Source organism: Marmota flaviventris, chromosome 15 (genome assembly GCF_047511675.1).
Source record: "Marmota flaviventris isolate mMarFla1 chromosome 15, mMarFla1.hap1, whole genome shotgun sequence".
Taxonomy (NCBI): domain Eukaryota; kingdom Metazoa; phylum Chordata; class Mammalia; order Rodentia; family Sciuridae; genus Marmota; species Marmota flaviventris.
This window is the reverse complement of record NC_092512.1, coordinates 17,295,578-17,314,890: the sequence shown is the minus strand read 5'-3', so window position 1 is coordinate 17,314,890 and position 19,313 is coordinate 17,295,578. Positions and strand designations below refer to the sequence as shown.

Genomic DNA, 19,313 nt, shown 5'->3' with positions numbered 1-19,313 from the left:
TTTAATCCTGTTGCTTCCTTTTTTTTTCAAGATTATTGCCCAGGAAAAGAGGGAAAGTCAAAGTGTTACATGTCACAGATCTGTGATTTGAAACCCAGGCAGACACTCACATGAAGGCTGTTTCTTTTGAATGTAGTCGTGAGCCATTGTGATCAGCTGTCATTTCCTAACACACTGATTTCTTCGTGGTTCTGGTGCATCCTGGAGCTGATTTTACTTGGTCCACATTCTTACCATTTGTTAAGCATTTGCAAGTACCTAATACCAGCTATCTTATGAGGTGGGCATTAGCCCCAGATTTATAGATGAAGAAACCAAGACCAGGAGAGGTGGAATGTCTCACCAATGGAAAGGGCTGGATGGAGCCTCAATTTAAACCTAGCTCTGTCCTGATTGCAGAGCTGTGGACTCACCCACCCTACTTAACAGGCAGCTCAAAACATCCCAATCCACCATGACATCAGGACATGCAGCCACTTTATAGAATCTATCACTCCAACCTTCTGGGAGAAATGTCACCCACCTGCCCCAGGCAGGTAGCCCATTAAAGTCTTACAATAATGTTGAGAACAAAATTTGGGGTCCTCACACCATACTTAGATTCTGTCTCTTAGCAAATCTCATGAACTACCCTTAACGAATGGACCTCACTGTTCCCACTCCAGAGCTCCTGGACCTAGTTGATTCTGGCTTTTCTGCATTACTTCTCTCATTAAGGAGTCGGTTAGGGTGCCACGTCCTGATTTATAACTTTAAAGACAGTGCTTTATGTTAACCACTTCCCAAAAAATGTATGCTGTACTTCTGCTTCTTGCCTACTTTTTAAAAACTACGCTCTGAGACTAAAATTTCTCCTAATATTTGATCTTGCACTTACAGATGACTCTCAGAGCCATAGGGCTTAGGACTCCTCTCAATTCATCTGTAGGGAAAAGGAAAAACTTTTTTCCATTATAAAGCCATTGAAGAGTTATGTTTTCATGTTGGAAAATGAAAATTGTACTTCTCCATGAAGCTTTTTTTTTAATTTTTAATATTTATTTTTTAATTTTCGGCAGACACAACATCTTTGTCTGTATGTGGTGCTGAGGATCGAACCCGGGCCGCACACGCATGCCAGGCGAGCGTGCTACCGCTTGAGCCACATCCCCAGCCCCTCCATGAAGCTTTTTAAGACCTTTCAAAAGAGTATCTTTGGGAAGAATAGGATTTTAAACACTAACAGAATATTAGTATTATAATTATAATAATATTATAACATCATGATATAATATTTGAACATAATATAATAATTGAAAATTATTCTGCAGTGATTGTGAAATGTCCCAAGTGGTAAGTGAGGCTCCTCTTCTGTTTTCATTGAAAGCCATTGGCTGCCAAGGCTGCTCTTTCTTGACATGTGGCTCCCACCCCAGGCCTGACTGCAGAAGACTTTCCCTGCTATCTCACTGACAGTAGGTCTCATCAGCATGTCTTTTTTAAAAAATAAAATTAAAAAAAAAAACCCGCATAGCACTTCCTGCTGCCTGTAGGTTCTTTGTTTCCTATTTTCTCTCCATCTTCCTCTCCTAGACAGTAGGTTTCTGGAGGGCAGGAATCTCACAGTCTGTTCCCTGAGTATCCAAAGCAGAGTCTGGCACAGCAAGGCTCTCAAGCACGAACACCTGAATGAGTGAATGAATGAACAAATGAACAAAATGTGTTCTCTTTCCCAAGTTTCATGTTTGTCTCTTGGAAAAAAGAAAAGAAAAGAAAAAGAATAGTCTTCTGCTGTATTTCACTTTACAAATGCCGGGATGTTGGAGCAAGGGAACGGGGTGTTGTGGTGGAGTTGGATGGTTAGAAGCGTCTCTCTCAGTTTGCTCCCAGTACTCCCAGGGAGGTTCTGAAGACAGAGATGACGCAATCGGATTCCTATGTAGGAACAGGGTGTTCGGTGATGGCGTCCATTGTGAGGTATGTGGCAGCAAGAAATCTGCTGCTAAAAATAAAGTTTTGAAGTCTGTCAGTGGCTTGTTTCTCTCAATTAGCAAGTACACAAGGTTATCTATAAAAATGTCACTCCCACTCATGTTCTGAGTTTCTTTTTTAAGGGAGAGAGAAGGGTGTGGAATTGTAGCCAGCACAACTAGGATGGCAGGGACCTGAGAGAGAGAGTTGCAAGTGGCCATGGCACCCGGCAGGCCTTCGTGGCAGAAAAAGGGTGAGAAGGGCTCTTTTAGAAGACATGGTAGCCGCGGAGAAGTGGGCCGAAACTGGGTCCATTGGGATGTTTTCAGTCACAAGAGACAGAAAGCCCCATCCAGCTAGTTTTCACAAAGTGGCACAATGGAAAAGCCATTGTCTGTTGGGTTCAGACACAGTGGGATGTTACCAGGGCCCGTTCTCTGCCTCTCTCCACACGGATCGCGGTGACAAGATAACCAGTAGCACTTCTGGGCTTACATCTGATCCCTTCAACACCTCCAGACAAGGAGCATATTTTTATTTCCAGTGGTTCCAATGAAAGCCCCAGAACGAAATGGCACTGATTCCAACTGCTCTACTTGGATGGGGGCCCATTCCTTAATCGGTCATGGTTCCTGGAGGACATGATGTTCTTCCTGATCTGAACCCAGTCACATGCACACTGCTGGGGCTCCACATGTGCCCAGAGTGGGTGGGCCTTTCCTCTAGAAACACTGCCCAGACATTGCCAGAAGAGGAGGGAAAGGATGCTGGACAGACCATGCTTGCCTCCCACAGGCCCGACCATGAGGTAGGGAGGGAAACCGCGAGGCAGACCCCGCCTGGAGCAGAGGAACAACGAATGAGGAGGCTTACAGGACAGCGTCAGAGGGTACAGATAAAAGGGGGTGGGGGAAATGGAGGAGCACGAAGAATCCAGGATCCCAGCCTGAACAACAGTAGCTTCTGGTACTTTTGTTAATATAAGGACCATTCTAGAAAGTCCAGGTCTGGGAGGCACAAGACAAACTTGGTTCTCAGCGTGTCAAATGTAAGTAAGGTGCACAAGATCCTAGTAGGTCATGGATGCAGAGTATGTGCTTGGAGGACGCTACAAGCCATCCAGCCCAGCCTCTGCCAAGTTCTCCTTCAGGGACGCCTAGGAGAGTCTGTTCTCTACTGGACTGAGAATGGATTATCCATGTTCTGTTCATATATTATGTTCCTTGGTTTTCATGAAGTTTGGCCTTGTTTAAAAGTGAGCTTTCAAAAAGTGGCCACCCAAGCCTTTGCATAGTTACAAATCCCTCTGGTCCATCCTACCTTCTTGATGGCAGCCATTGTCTGGGAAGGAAAGCCTGGGACTCTGGAGGAAGGAGTGGGGCCAGGGAGGTCAGCTTGGTAGGTATCTGAACGCATCTGCAAGCTTTCGGATGATAAGTTCCCCAAGGAAGATGAAGGGAAGGATGAGAAGGAGTCAAGGGCATGGAGATGCACCTGTGAAGAGCAGAAAATGGAAAGAAGGAATGGCCAAGAGGACCAGGACACAGCCCAGAGGAGCCTGGGGGAGGGATATCAAGGAAGGCAGTTTGCTCCAGAGTCAGTAATTTGGAATATTTAGGCAGGGAGAGCAGAATCCATACAGGTAATGGCTGAACCATGCAGTAAGACTAGCAGAGAGCAGTGTCCACTGCAAACTTCCTTTGAGAAAATCTGATGGTGAATCATCTTAACAACAAGTACCCTGTGTTGTGAGCTCAGAGCTCATCATCACAGATCAGGCACCGAGCTGAATATTTTATGCAAATTTTCTCACTAGAGACTCTCAGCAACCCCTTGGTGTGGGTGCTATTTTCCTCCCCAAATTGGAAATGGAAAGGTCAAGGCTTCGAAAGATTGACACAATTTGTCCAGGGTAACATGACCGTGAGTGGTGGCACCAGACCCCAAAGGCATAATGACTCTATCACCCAGAAGACACAGAAAGCAAGAGTTGGAATAATGATTTGCAGTCAGTGATAGAATAATGCCATTGTGGGAAATTCAGTCTCACTCTTCCTGTTTGCTTGCTTTGCTTACTTTTTTAGGGGACTGGCAAACTGAGATGCTTCCCCAGAGGGAAGGTGACCCATGAAGGGAGACAATAGCAGAGAGAACTGATGAGAGAGAGGAAGGAGGCTAGGTGGGGGATTAGCCTTCTCATGGTGAGACCCACTACCTCCCTCTGTCTTGCTGGAGAGAAGAGATGTGGGGAGATGAGGAAGAAAGTGATGTTGATCTGTGACCTTGATCAGATGGCCTTGATTTTCCCAGTAAGAATCAAGGTACAACCTTCCTCTGAAACAGAAAAAGTTGTGAGCATTTAAGATATTGGAACAGTTTCCATAGAAAATTCAATGGGCAAGAACAAAAGATGAACAAAAAGAGCTCCAAACAGCACAGGGGATGAGTTCATGTAAGTGCACAGCCCCTTCTACAGGGTTGGCAGCCAAGGATGATGTGGGGGACCACAGTAGAACAGTACATCTGAACACATTGGCCAACCCCCTCTGCACCAATGCTAGATTACTCGTCCAAGTCACCCATTAGGGACTCATCCGGTCCAACCTTGTGGGTTATAACTACAGGAACCAAGGCTGGCCGTGGTGAGTTAGTGTATACATCTAGGGTGTTCCAGGTGATGTATGGGTTTGGGGGCTGTGAAGTGGGCAGCCTGGCTGTGGCCAGAGAGAGGTGGACTCCTCCACTAGTAGTGACAGAGCCAGGATTCAAACTGCAGAGGCTGGCCCCAATCTGCCCGACCTTCACTAGCCAGGTGAGCACTGAAGGTGAGCAAGGCTCCCGCAGGCCATGTGCTGACCTGTTGAAGAGCTGCAAGGCTCTGTGCCTTGGGACCCAGTGTTTCTGAGTAAAGGAGAAACCCTGGGCTCACATCTGGGACAGGTTTGCCTTCTCAGATGTAGCTGGTTTTCTCCGCCCCTCAGTGGCTACCCTGTCTGAAGCCACCATCTCTATCCCACCACTGGCCGGAGAGCCCGCCTCCTCTCAGAGCCCTGTGTGCTCATATCCATGATGATGCTAACGGGCAGGAAGTAGCCACAGACCTCGTTTCGTCCATTTCCACTCACCAAGCTTTTTCAACAAGGAGGGACCATGGGAGCGTTTTTCTGCCTAATGAAGGAACAATTCAGAGCAGCAAGTTGAAGGGCATCACAATTCAATGAAGTCTGACTCCTGTGAACGCTCCCAGTGAGAGAAGGCCACAAGCAATGTGTGAGAAATTTAACTTTTAGACCCAGTATCAGGAAGTGGAATTGTCACCAGTAGACAACTGTGACAAGCAAAGGTAGAGAGCGGAGACTCCTTGTCCTGTGTAAGACACTGAACCTCAGTTTCCTTGTCTGTAAAATGGAGATCATAGCCGTCATTTGCAGCTGTGGGAAGAGTAATGATTTTGTATGGAAATGACGCTTTCCTTAGCTATCCTGCCTAGGCTTGACCAGCTCAGCAAGCCCCTTTTCTTTTTAAAAATGTGTTGCTTGAGAAACTAGCAATATAAAAAAACACAGATAACAGGAAACAGCTTTTTAAAGCTCATCTCCACCAAACCACCAGCCCCTCTGCAGTGGCTCCTATGGTAGCGGAGCTGTTTGATCCTGTGTTACTGAATTCCCACGTTCTGCATTCTATTCTTTTTGGAGATCATTATCTGTGCAGTTCTCCCCGCCCCCCACCCCCCACCCCCCGCCATTTCCACATGGTCCTCTGAATCATTCATCGTTCCCCTTGGGAGTTCTCCACTCCCGTGACCCCACAGCCCCACAGGGAGCTGCAGCTACCTCTAGTGTCGGCTGCATCAAAAATGCCACTCACAACATCTCTGCATCTTCATGGGACAGAGTTGGCTTTTGCCCAACCAGCTCTCAAGTGGAAGAGGTCAAGTGATGTCTCATTGCCCGGCTACCAACCTGGCTGCCCAGGAGGGTCACATGGGCTGCTGGCTACAAATACAGGATCCTGGGACCTGTGCCTGGATGTTTGGGTTTAATGAGTCTGGACTGGGGCCCGGGAACGGGTATTTTCGCAAAATTCTGCAGGTGATATGTGATGGTTTGGGAACCATGTCAGAGGCCCACCCCCAAAATTCAAATTTAGATTTAAGGGAGGATGGGAGAAATCAGAAAACTTGGGAATGAACTCAGGGTCACCAATGACCTTCCAAACACAACTTCCTTCGAGCAGATGAAAAAAAATAATAGCAAGGACAGAGAGAAAAGAGAAGAGCTGGGAATCTGGAGCTGAGAAATTCCTCCCGCCCCAACCACCACATCCCCCAACACACCTGCCCATCAGTATTCCTTTCAGAGAGGGGTCATGTTGTGGTTTTAAAACATAAAGAAACAACCCTTCCCAAAGAAAGATCCACGTGGATGAACTGAGGCGGAATCTGTTAACAGCCCTGTAGGAAGACCTCGCAAAGCTAAAAGCACCCTTTCTGGCTTTGATGTCTTCACAAGATGCTTCCTTTGAAAGGCTGAAGACAGCCCTGTTATTTCCTCTGACAGCCCCAGTGGAAAGCTCTGAAATGAGAAGTGGTGTCCTGTCAAAGCCCAAGGTGGAATCTTCGAGGCCATCCGCAGGGAGCTGGGCACTCCTGAGCACCAGCACCCCAGGCCGCGGCTCCCCACCACCTCTGCGCTCCGGGGCTGGAGACCCCCAGCTGCAGGCTCCTCTCCAGCAGGACTCCTCTCCTTCCTCAGGAGATCAAGCACCCCGCCATTTCCCCCACACAGACCTCCAGGCAAATGTCACCCACCTTGAGAAGAGTTTCCCGGAGCTAGTCTAGCAGTTTGACCCATTTTTCCTTCCCCAGGGGGCTGCAGGCCGTTTGTAGGGAAAGGTCAGGAAATCACCGCTCTGTCTCTGGACATGAGGGTGGGGAGGAGATGCAGCGGGAGGGAGCTTCCTTGAGAGCTTTATCTCACCCGGAGCCACAGATGCAGAACCCAGGCTCTGCTCCACCCCCCAAGTCACAATCGCTAACAAGGTTTTGTCATTTCTCATTCGTGGTTGGGTTTCTTTGGAAATGCTATATGCAGATGCCATAGTGGATGAAAGGGAAACTGAGTCAATGTCAGAAACATACCAAGGAGGCCAGAGTGTCTGTGGTGCTTTGTTTTCTTTCCACATCACGCATGCTGGTCACTCTCCTGGCTCTCCTAGGAGTGGGACTCCCAGACAGAAAGGTCCAGCGCAGACCATGGTTCTGAATAAAGGAAGCTTCTTGCCTCCCCTCTGCCTGGGTCTCAGGATATTCAACTGTGCTCACTTCTGACTTGGATAACCTCCACCACAGGCAGGGACAACTCCCTGCTCCCTCGAAGTGGACAGTTTTCAGGTTGGCGTCGATAGCCAGTGCCCAGTGCAGACCTGTTGGGAAGCTGGCCCAGGGCAAGATCTGCCACTCGGAGCTGGCCGGTGAGGACACTTGCTACTCATTATGGAAGGGACGCTGATGGCATTCAGTCTTACCATCTTGTTCATACATTGACTTGTTTATCCGTTTTTTGTTTTTGCCAACTTTGACCAGTGAGTATCCAAACATGAAGAATTTGCCCCAAACACTTCAGCCTTAATGCTGGTGAGTGCCAGGCCTCACAGAACTGCTCCTGACCTTACTGGTGGCCCACAGCAGCCTTTCAAATAGATGCTCCCGTGCTGTGCTCCACAGACACTCAGCCCCTGGTCATGCCACGATTATGCTTCCAAGGGCAGTGTTTCTTATGCCTCCACCAGGGGACCCTGAGAGATGAAGGCCTTATGTGTTCTGAGGCCTCCCCAGTTTCTTTCCTTCTTTCCTTCCCTTTCTGGTCAACCTAGTCTGGTTGCCTGGTTGCCAAGTAAGTTTTAGGAGATATGTTCAAACCCACAGTTTTTGAAACGCTGAGATGTTCCAGTATGTTCCACCAAAATTGCCTTATCTTGTGGGCTCACTTGTCAACAGATTTCAATTGTTCTGAATATGGGCATTTCTTATAAGAAAGGTCCTTTCTCTCTGGTACTCACTGCTGCCTGAAATATTTACTCTGCAGGGGAAAAAAAGTCTCCTTTTGCTGCTTCTTTTTTGAAAATTGTAACAAATATCCCAAACTCCTTAGCCAATGGGGCAAATTTGGCCACATTCTGCTGTGTCAATAGTTCCCCAGGCAGAACTTGAGGATCTCTCCCTTACAAGGTTGCTCCATTCATAAAACCCCCAGCACACATACACACAACCAGGCAAACACACAAAACTGAACGTTCATGAGGTTTCACCATCCCTTACTGGCCTTCGTGAGCAAGGTAGCCTTCCTGCAGTTAATCTAATCTGTGGCAACATTTATGCAAAACAGAAAACATGTGGGATGGGCCCTGTTCTAGTATCTGGGGAAACCACGGTGGAAGGTTTTTGCCTTAGAGAGCTATTCTAGAATCTTGCCGTCCGCTAGAACATCTCATACAATGGTAGAAATGTTCTGTACTACTTAGCACCACGTCCACTAGCCACACGTGGCTCTTGAGCACCAGAAATGTGGCTTAGTATGACCAAGAAACTGAATTTTTAATTTTACTACATTTTAATTAACATAAACTCAGAGAACCATGTGGGGCCCGTGGCTGCCATACTGGGCAGCATTGTTCTGGAAGGAGACACAAACACATCGGTAGACGCTCACTCCCTCCCTCCCTCGTCACCACAAAACAGATAAACAAACTGGTTACCCTTGAACTGCACTTTGAAGAAAACAAAATGAGGAAATAGGGGCCAGGAGAGGCATCACTTATGTAGTGGTGGTGGTCAGGAAAGGCGGGATGAAGTAGAACACAGGGGCCCTGAGACGAGCAAGTGGAATAGAACAGAGGCTGGGAAGGAAAGCAATGCTCCTGGCAGAGCAGCTGGACCATGTGAGCAAGAGGCAGAGGGCAGCATGGGCCAGAGATGCCCGGCTTGCAGGCTGTTGTAAAGGAACAGAGGTTCATTCTGATGGGGAGGGGGAGGCGGCTCCATGCAGAAGGGGAAACATGAACCATCTCTGATCTCGAAACCTCCCTGCGTTGCTCCTGAGAGAAGAAATAGGAGACCACAGGAGGCTGTCATGGTAATGCAGGCTGGAGACATGGTGGCTTAGACAAGGGGGAGAGAGGTGGAAATGGTGAGCAGGATCAACACTGGGTCTGCTTTGAAGCCAGAGTGGACAGGATGCTGACTGATTGTGTGGGGGAGGCAGAGAGACCTTGGCTCAAGTGAGAGATGGCAGGACTATTGGTGGAGACGAGCTTTTGAGGCTCAGAGCAGGTTCCAGAGGGGAAACCAAGAGGTTGAAGCTCATGTGGAGATGGAGACTGGATATATCAGTTGCAGTGACATTGACAAAAAGACACCGTCACCCTCTGCTTTTCCCATGTCCTCTCCTCATCCCTGAAAGATCCTCACCCCACATTGCTGAGGGAATTGCCCAGCCTGAAACATCCAGTGCTCCCATGTTGGAGGGCCAGGTTCTGTGCTGGCCAGGGGAAACACCTCTCTCCCAAGTCCTGCTCAGGTTTGTCACCTGAGCCCCTCAGCAGGTGGGTGTGGGCCTAGCAGCTTTTTTTTTTTTTTTTTTTTTTTAAGTAATGAGAATTGAATCCAGGGTCACTTAATTACTGAGCCACATCCCCAGGCTGTTTTGTATTTTACTTAGAGACAGGGTCTCACTGAGTTTTTTAGGGCCTTGATAAGTTGCTGAGGCTGGCTTGGAATTCACTATCCTCCTCCTCCGCCTCCATAGCTGCTAGGATTACAGGTGTGCACCACTATGCCCAGCAACCTAGCAGCTCTTGAAGGCAAGTTCTTTGTTCTGCCCTAAGGCTCTCTCTTCAGTGGGACTCAAACCAGGCCAGTGGGAGGGGTGAGGGATGACGGGTCATCTCTTCCATTCCCTTCTCCAGGAGGTCAGGTATCCTTGTTCCAAAACACTTTCCCCTCCTTCTTTAGCCACAAGATAAAAGGCTTCCCACACATCCACTCCTGCATGAGGGTGGCCCGCTTCCTAACAAGCAAATTGTGTCTGTATTCCCAAATTAATATTTGTTTAATGCAATTCTAATCAAAATTTGAATTCTAATAGGATTGTTTTGCCTTTGATTCTGACTTATGAGAACAGATGTTCTACATAACCAAGAAGTATTTTGCAAAAGAAGAGCATATAGGAGAAACTCACTCTACCAGATATCGAAATGTACAAAAACATTTTGAAAGCAGGGCATAAATGCAAGACTCCATAGCTAGATCAGAAGCACAATACATGCTACTGAGATATTAGGGAACATTCAAGAAAAATGGTTAGAATTGTGCTTACGGTGTAACCTAAGATAAATTTGATACCAGATGAATTCAATGTAAGAAATGAAACTTAAACACTCTTTAAAAATATGGGTTAACATGTCTCAGCTGTGAAGAAAGGGAATCAATTTCTAAATATAAAATCACAATGAAGCCACAAGAGAAAAGAAAAAGATAAATTTACTATGTAAAAATTAAAATTTCTACATGTTAAACATTTAAAAACACCCAATGGAAAACTACAAGGTAAACAATAGACTGAAAAAAAATTTTAAGAGAGTACTAACATTTTCTTTCTATATAAGTATTAACATTTCTTATATAGAAAGAACTCTCACAAATTTGTAATAAACCACTTAATACCATGATATTAAAATGGCATAAACAATTGATAAAAGAATATGTATAAATGGCAAGAAAATCTTTTAAAACAATTCAAGTTTACTAGCTATTAAGAAAAGCATAAAAGCATATTGAAAGAGGCCCACCCTATCTAGTTGGCAGGGCTTTTTAATGGTGCTATTTTATGTCACACGGGTAGGAAGCTCACCCTCTCAGATTTTGCCAGAGGAAAGACCAATTGAGGCAAAAATTTAGCCACACAGGTCACAAGAACTACTTCTAGGCCTTTGTCAAGGGAAGCTATCAGAAATAGGAATTGCAGTTCTGTTAATCAAAGCCAAAAATTGGAACTAAACAGCCAGCAGAAGTTGAAAGGCTGAATGCTTCATGCACGGTATCCCCTAAGCACAGCCACAGACAGCATTTTTTAACTCATGGCCTTGTTCAATATTTACAGAAACAGGACCCTGTTCAAATGAAATGAAGAAACTACAATATTTAGAATGCTTGTTTTTATTCTTCTTTATACTTTTCTTTACTTTCTGGATTTTCCATCCTGATTTTGCTTTTATGATAAGAAGCAATGTGTTCCTATCCATTTCCTAACACCCACGGAAACCTACTTGCAGGTCCCAGGTCAGCATCTTGCTTCTGATGGACCATAAAAAGCAGCTCGCCAGCCCCTGAGCAACATCTCACTCGCAGCTTTCCCTCCACAACCCCCTTCCCCCTTCAGAAGAGCTCAATACCCGGTTCCTTTTCTGTATGTGTTTGTCTCTAAACATGAAGTGGTGACCCCCTTCCTGTTTGCTCACTGCGGGCCAGTTTCCACTTCCTTCCTGAGAAGGGAAAAGAAGAATATGACCTTTCATGTTGATAAGCGCCTGCGCTCGTGCCATCTGGGCTTACATGAGTGTTTGATTTGGCCACCAGTTGGGGTGGGTCAAGGGAGCAACTCCAAAAGAGATGCTGGTTTCTGTTGCATTGGGAAGAGACACTGACTCTGTCTTTGTTCCTGCCCCACAGCTATGACGCTACCTGGTGTGTGCAGCAATTAGTGCAGTTACACTTTTCTGTGCTGAAATCATTCTGAAAACTCCAAGGGGAGACTACAGCATTCAAGGAAGCCAAAGCCATTTGAGGGAGAATAAAGCCAAAAGCCTTTTCTCTGATTTATTCCAAGAATTTCACTGCCCTCCCACGACCCTCCTCCAAAATTTAGCCATTGCACGCTGCTAGCATGGCGAGCAAGCGAAAATCCACAACCCCGTGCATGGTCCGGACATCCCAAGTGGTGGAACAAGACGCGCCCGAGGAGGCAGACCGGGCCAAAGAAAAAGGCATGGGCGTGCCACAGCCTGACACCGCCAAGGATAGCTGGGCAGCAGAACCCGAAAACGCTTCCAAAGAGAACGAAGTGATCGAGGTGAAATCAATGGGGGAAAACCAGTCCAAAAAACTCCAAGGGGGTTATGAGTGCAAATACTGCCCCTACTCCACCCAAAACCTGAACGAGTTCACGGAGCACGTGGACATGCAGCACCCCAACGTGATCCTCAACCCCCTCTACGTGTGTGCCGAATGTAACTTCACAACCAAAAAGTACGACTCCTTGTCTGACCACAACTCCAAGTTCCATCCTGGGGAGACCAACTTCAAGCTGAAGTTGATCAAACGCAACAGTCAAACCATCTTGGAGCAGTCCATTGAAGCCACCAACCACGTGGCATCTGTCACCACCAGCGGCCCTGGAGGGAATGACAATGATCCCGGCATCTCAGTGAGTAAAACCCCCATCATGAAGACAGGAAAACCGAAAGCAGATGCCAAGAAGGTGCCCAAGAAGCCCGAGGAGGCCACCCACGAGCACCACGTGGAAGGGACTGCCCGACTGATGACAGACACTGCTGAGATCCTCTCGAGACTGGGAGGTGTGGAACTCCTCCAAGACACATTAGGACACGTCATGCCTTCTGTACAGCTGCCACCAAATATCAACCTTGTCCCCAAGGTCCCCGTCCCACTAAATACTACCAAATACAACTCTGCCCTGGACACAAATGCCACCATGATCAACTCCTTCAACAAGTTCCCTTACCCAACGCAAGCTGAGTTGTCCTGGCTGACAGCTGCCTCCAAACACCCAGAGGAGCACATCCGAATCTGGTTTGCCACGCAGCGCTTAAAACACGGCATCAGCTGGTCCCCCGAGGAGGTGGAAGAGGCCCGGAAGAAGATGTTTAACGGCACCATCCAGTCAGTACCACCGACGATCACTGTGCTGCCCGCCCAGCTGACCCCCACGAAGATGTCACAGCCCATCCTCCAGACAGCTCTGCCATGCCAGATCCTTGGCCAGACCAGCCTGGTGCTGACTCAGGTGACCAGCGGGTCAACAACCGTCTCTTGTGCCCCCATCACATTGGCTGTGGCCGGAGTGGCCAACCATGGCCAGAAGAGACCATTGGTGACTTCCCAAGCTGCCCCTGAGCCCAAGCGTCCACACGTCACCCAGGTGCCAGAGCCTCCGCCCAAGGTGGCCAACCCCCCACCCACCCCAGCTAGCGACCGCAAGAAGACCAAGTTGCAGATAGCACACCTCAAGGCCAGCTTCCTCCAGAGCCAGTTTCCTGATGATGCTGAGGTCTACCGGCTCATCGAGGTCACCGGCCTCGCCAGGAGCGAGATCAAGAAGTGGTTCAGTGACCACCGGTATCGGTGTCAGAGGGGCATCGTTCACATCACCAGCGAATCCCTTGCCAAAGACCAGCTGGCCATCGCAGCCTCCCGACACGGTCGCACGTACCATGCATACCCAGACTTTGCCCCCCAGAAGTTCAAAGAGAAAACACAAGGTCAGGTTAAAGTCCTGGAAGAGAGCTTTTTGAAAAGCTCTTTTCCTACCCAAGCAGAACTGGATCGGCTGAGGGTGGAGACCAAGCTAAGCAGGAGAGAGATCGATTCCTGGTTCTCAGAGAGGCGGAAGCTTCGGGACAGCATGGAACAGGCTGTTTTGGATTCCATGGGGTCTGGCAAAAAAGGCCCAGATGTGGCGGCCCCCAATGGTGCTCTGTCTCGACTCGACCAGCTCGCGGGTGCCCAGCTAGCCAGTTCTCTGCCCAGCCCTTCACCAGCAATTCCACAGAGTCAAGAACAGGTTCATCTCCTGAGAAGCACGTTCGCCAGAACCCAGTGGCCCACCCCACAGGAGTACGACCAGTTAGCGGCCAAGACCGGCCTGGTCCGAACTGAGATCGTGCGTTGGTTCAAGGAAAACAGATGCTTGCTAAAAACTGGAACCTTGAAGTGGATGGAGCAGTACCAGCAGCAGCCCATTTCAGATGACCACGGCTACGATCCCACAGCCAGGAAAGCAGCAAAACCAGCCACCGAGAGCCCCAAGAACGGAAGTGAGATGGTACAACAGTGTCACAAGGACCCCAAAACACTCTGTGAAGAGGACTTGGAGAAGTTGGTCCCCAGAGTGAAAGTGGGCAACGAGCAAGCAAAAGACTGTCTACCAGCCAAGCCCTCAGAGGCCACCTCAGACCGGTCAGAGGGTAGCAGCCGGGACGGCCAGGGCAGCGACGAGAACGAGGAGTCGGGTGTTGTGGACTATGTGGAGGTGACCGTTGGAGAGGAAGATGTCACCTCAGACAGGTCGGACAGCTGGAGTCAGACCCCAGCAGAAGGCACGACGGAATTGGCCGACTCCGACTCCGACGGCGCCCCTGCTGAGGCTGGCCAGGCCTAGACAGGTAATGCCACCTGCTCACCCAGGCAACGGGAGAATCCTGGCTTCCTCTCTCACGGGCAGGGTTAATATAGGTGGTGGGTACAGAGATGTCGACCCAGATGACCAAAGGGTTCTCCTTTTTTTAATTAATACAAAAACATCCCTATATATTGATGCTGAGCATCAGTATCTATCAATTGTGTCATTGACAAGACACACAAGCTGAGTAGCCCTTATATGAAACACTTGGGGCCAGAAGCATTTCAGATTCCAGTTCTTTTCAGAGCTGGGGAATTTGCATATACATAATGAGGCATCCTAAGGCTGGGATCCAACCCTGAACACGAAGTTCATTTATATTCCACATGTGCCTATACACAAAACCTGGAGGTAATTTTGGGCAATATTTTTAATAATTTTGTGCATGAAACAAAGTTTTACCATGTAAGATCTTCCACATGGGGAATTTTTCCATCATGTTGGTGTACAAGAAGTTTTGGATTTTGGAGCCTTGTGGATTTTAGATTTTCAGATTAGAGATGCTCTACCTGTATTTGTCATGTGCCTTTACCATGTACCACATGACATTTTGAAATAGGTATAGGTAGCGGAATGGCTTAGTGGGGCTAATTCACATATGTATTATCTAATACATTTATCTTTTGTGTGTGTGTGTGGTGATGAGTTCTTTTTCAAAGTTCTTGAAGAAAGATAGGGGCTGATAACCCCATGTCCTCATTTGCAAGGGTATAAGAAGGGCACAGCCCTGCCGCCTGGGCCTGTTTCAGCACCAGCCTTCCAGCCTGTCCATGCAGGAAGCTAGTCACAGCTCTCTGATCAACACAGCCTCCGTATGTTTTGCGTTCATGGCTGTTAAAAATAAGCAAGAAAAAGACGTGTCTTTTTTTTTTTTTTCTTTTCTTTTCTTTTTGGATTTGACAGAAAATAAGGATTCAAGTTTGCTCAATCTGAAATTTGAGGTTGTTTTTTTTTTTTTTTTTTTTTACCTGAAAGGTTTGAAAGTGCTTCACATTTGCCTTGTTGTGGCACAAGGAAGGTGCCACTCTGCTTGGGTCCCCATAACCCCTTCAAATCTGGAAGAGACCTGTGTAAATTTAGACTCTTGGAGCCACAAAAGCCAGGGAAGGGAGGTTGCTATGGTTACTAATGGCCGTGTCATCCAGATAATGGGACATGCCTCAGAAGCCCTTGGTGTGTGTGCTTCCCGGGAGGCCAGTGGAAACCCAAGGCCCAGGCACAGCCTCTGGCCTGGGAGTGAGCTGAGAAAAGGGGTGAGGGAGGAGGGGGTTCTTTGTTGAAAGTTTGGAAGAGGGGAAGATGCACAATTTGCCCAGGTGGGCTTCTCCAGAGACCACTTAAAAGGGGACCCCCGTTATCTTCAAAAATAATGAAGTAAAGTTAAGAACCTCCAAAATGATTTATAAGGTCCTAAAGGGATGCCTGGAAGTTACCATACCTCTGTATTGCTGAACTTGGACCCCTCTGGGCGGCATGTTGCTCATTGATGATTTAGTAATAAAATGAGGCACCTTTAATAAAATGGCAAGTAAATGAAATCCTCTAGGAGCCCTGTATCAGCCAGTTCCATCAGCCATGAGCAAAGCCCACCCCAGAATGCCATCCTGTCTTCTTGAGGAACTTCTGTGGTCTAGGTGAAGACATGGTCCAGGAGGAGGCTAGTGATGGCAGAGGGGCTAGAAGAGCTCCCCGAGGTCCCCAGCAGTGCCAACCGCCCACCTCCATCTCACTGTCTTGCTCTCTTCCTCTCTCTGCCTTCTTCCTGTTTTCTTGGAAAACCCTCCCAGCCCAGCTCATCTCTATTGTGTAGGAATGAAGGAGTAATTTTTCTTTTTTGTCTGCCTGAATGCTGCTAGCGTGCCCTGTCTTCTATCCTTGCTCTTGTCTGATCTACAATATAAATCTACATGGTTGCTCTTTCCTCCCACCCTGGAGTAGATGATAAGACTCAGTACCATTCAATAGGACATTCAGAGCCCCTCCGTGTGCCCGCTGCTGTGCAAGCCACCAGAGATGATGTGATGGAGACAGATGACACAGTCCCCATTTGCACGAAGCTCTGATGGGCCGAGGAGGGAAGAGAATGCACTCTCCTTACCTAGCCAGTGTGCTGTGTGATGTGATAGGGGGGTGCACAGCTGTGTGCAAGAGCTCACAGGAGGGATACCCAGGCTGGGAACCAGAGGGAGCTTCCATGAGAAAGAGGTGTCTGCACACACTTATGGGAGCAAGTTAGCCAAATGCACAAGAAAAGAGTTGTTCGAGTGGAAAGAACAGGATGGGACAAAGTCCAGAGCAAAGGAATGGTGCAGGTGAGGATCAAAAGAGGGTTGGCATGTCCAGAAAGTAGAGTTTGAGTTCCCTAAATGATGAGAAGAGGTGAACAAAAAAAAAAAAAAACCCAAAGGTTTTCCCTAACAGACAAAAGCTGCTGTGAGCCAGCTGTGTTTGCTGAATTTGAATATAAGGATGTGCGTGTTCCCGGGAGCTCAGATGGGGCCTCCTGCTCTCCACGGCTGAGTGAGCAGTTATCTAGAGGCGGCAGCTCCCCAGAGGCCCCTGAGGCCACCTGTCCCCACCTGCCCCCCTCCTTTCTCCCAAGCTATCCCCCACTACCAGTTGAGAATGCCAGGTGGGCTGTATGCCTGATCCCCCTGAGACCAAGAGGAAGCAGAAAAGCAGGAGAGAATGCTGAAACCATAAGGAGAACCTTGGAGAAGTGGAGAAACATGGCCATACCCGGACTCACCTAATTCTCCAAGACAGGAATCGCTCTTGTTTAGAAACCCGGTAACTGAGACCAGACGCCAAGGAACTTGGCCACATTCTCTCCCAGCACCTCAGCTGGACTCGGGAGCCCTCCTTCCTCCTCCTGCCATCTTGACATCAATTTCTGAAGGACAGAAATTCCACGTTTCTGTTGAGCACCCTCCACCCCAAGCACAGGAGAATACCCAGGCTTTCGGAAGTTGTCCTTTGAATTCATATCAGACAATTTAGAGATGTAGGAATTGATTGTCTCCCCCCAAATGCAAAAACATCCAGGAACTCCACTTTATGTTTATGATAAATGCCACAAGGGGAGCCGGAAGATATTCCTCCACGAAATGCTGAGGTCTGCTCAATGCTGACAGCATTAGATGTCCCCTGATCTGTTGAAGATCCATCGTATTGAGGGAGGGGCTGCCGTCTGCACTAGCAGGGCCATCTGAAAGCTCTCCCAAGTCCTAACCAGGGGCTTCTCTTAAAGAAGGAGGAGCCCCTGGTTAGGACTTTTCAACTGAGAAAGGGGATATCACCCCAAATTACTTTACAGCTCTTATGAACCAGGTGAATGGGTCTCTTGAAATCCATAAATATCCAATGATGCCCTGCTTACCCACATGCTTTTAGGAAACACAGTCAAGTGCACTTGTATACATAGAAATGCTGAAAAAAATTCCCAGTTTTGACTTTATAAAAGGTGCCGTGTAATACTTAAGACAGAGGGAAAGTCGCTGAGAGGGGCTCTAGGGTTGGATTTGCTCTGTAGGGGTAAAGCATCTCCCCAACCAGCCCCTCGGCTTTGAGCTTTGCCAGTCTCATGACAGTGTGTGGTTTGGTCCAGGCTCACCTCAGCTGTGAGGTCAGACATTAAGTTAAGGAGTCCTCCCAGCCCTTGAGTGGCTGTGTCTGGATTCACAGTCTCTGGGTCTGAATATTTTCTGAGCCATCCCATTGAGAGAGCTCTCCTAGCAAGAAGCTGTAAAATGAATTTTTTCCCCCAAAGATGAGTCAACCAACTTGCTTAAGTTGTCACATACATGCCTGGATGTTTGGCCAAGGGGTTAATCCCCTTAGTACTCCTACTAAGAGTTTCCATTTGTGGGTGTGTACTATGAGCTTAGCACTCCCTGAAGCGTGTCTAGCTAGCCCTGTAAACTCCACAGCAACCCTGTGGCATAATTACAGCTTTTCCCTCATTTTATAAAGATAAAATTGAGGCTCAAGAAAATAAGTGACTTGCCCCAGCTTCCTATGCCGGCCACTGCTGGAGCATGGACACCACCCCTCATCTGTCCAGACACGCCTGACCCCAACCACGCTGGGACCCACAGCCTCTCCAGTGGTAGCACTGCCACCATGATGGAGACCCAACAATAAAAAAGTGCCCATTTCTTAATGTGCTCAGGAATGGAAACGAATGTAACTTACTGGTTCAACAAGAACTCTGGAGCGCCCTCTCTGGGCCAGGCACTGTGCTGGTCTACATAGAAGGACCAGGACACAGCCCCTGCCTACTTCTCAGTCTAAGAAATGTACATAAAAACACTGTAAGCCCAGCCGGGCTGTTAATGAGAGCTGTGCACAGGGAAATTGGAGGAGCTCAGAGGGAGAGTGACTGACGTACAACCCATCCTCCACTCCACATAGGCAAGCCTTCTCGTTTATTTTAAACAAAGGAAACGAAGGCTCAGAAACCCGAAGTACTCGGCAGAGTTCACTCAGCCGGTGTCTAAATTTGATTCCAAATCTCCAGCCACTACCTTCCCTGCCTCCAGATTTCTGACAAAAGTTTCCGACACTTGATGATTAAGGATGGCTTCAGGGTAGACATAAAATTTGAGGAATGTTCAAAAAATATATTCTCCATGGTTCAGTTTGCTTAAAATATGTAAGGCTGCTAAGTGTTGCATCTTGGCTACAATTTAAGATGCAGAATATGTGCACTCCCTACACTCCATTCATATTAGCTGTTCAAATACAGACATACTGAATGAATGAATGAATGAATGAATGAATGAACGAAAATATTCTAATCACTATTTCCCTCTCTCTCTCTCCCCCACCAGACTCTTGAAGACAGAGACTATATCTCATTAATCTCTGAATCCCCAATGCAAA

General features: G+C 47.8%; 1 protein-coding gene across 1 annotated transcript in view; it reads left to right on the top strand.

Moving 5' to 3' along the window:
• Positions 1-19,313, top strand: part of Zhx2 (zinc fingers and homeoboxes 2) — a 161,687-nt gene that overhangs the window by 127,633 nt on the left and 14,741 nt on the right. Inside the window, exon 3 of the mRNA XM_027949587.3 lies at positions 11,681-14,412. Coding sequence (XP_027805388.2) covers positions 11,895-14,408 — 2,514 coding nt within the window. The 5' untranslated portion in view covers positions 11,681-11,894 and the 3' untranslated portion in view covers positions 14,409-14,412. The remainder of the gene's footprint in view (positions 1-11,680; positions 14,413-19,313) is intronic.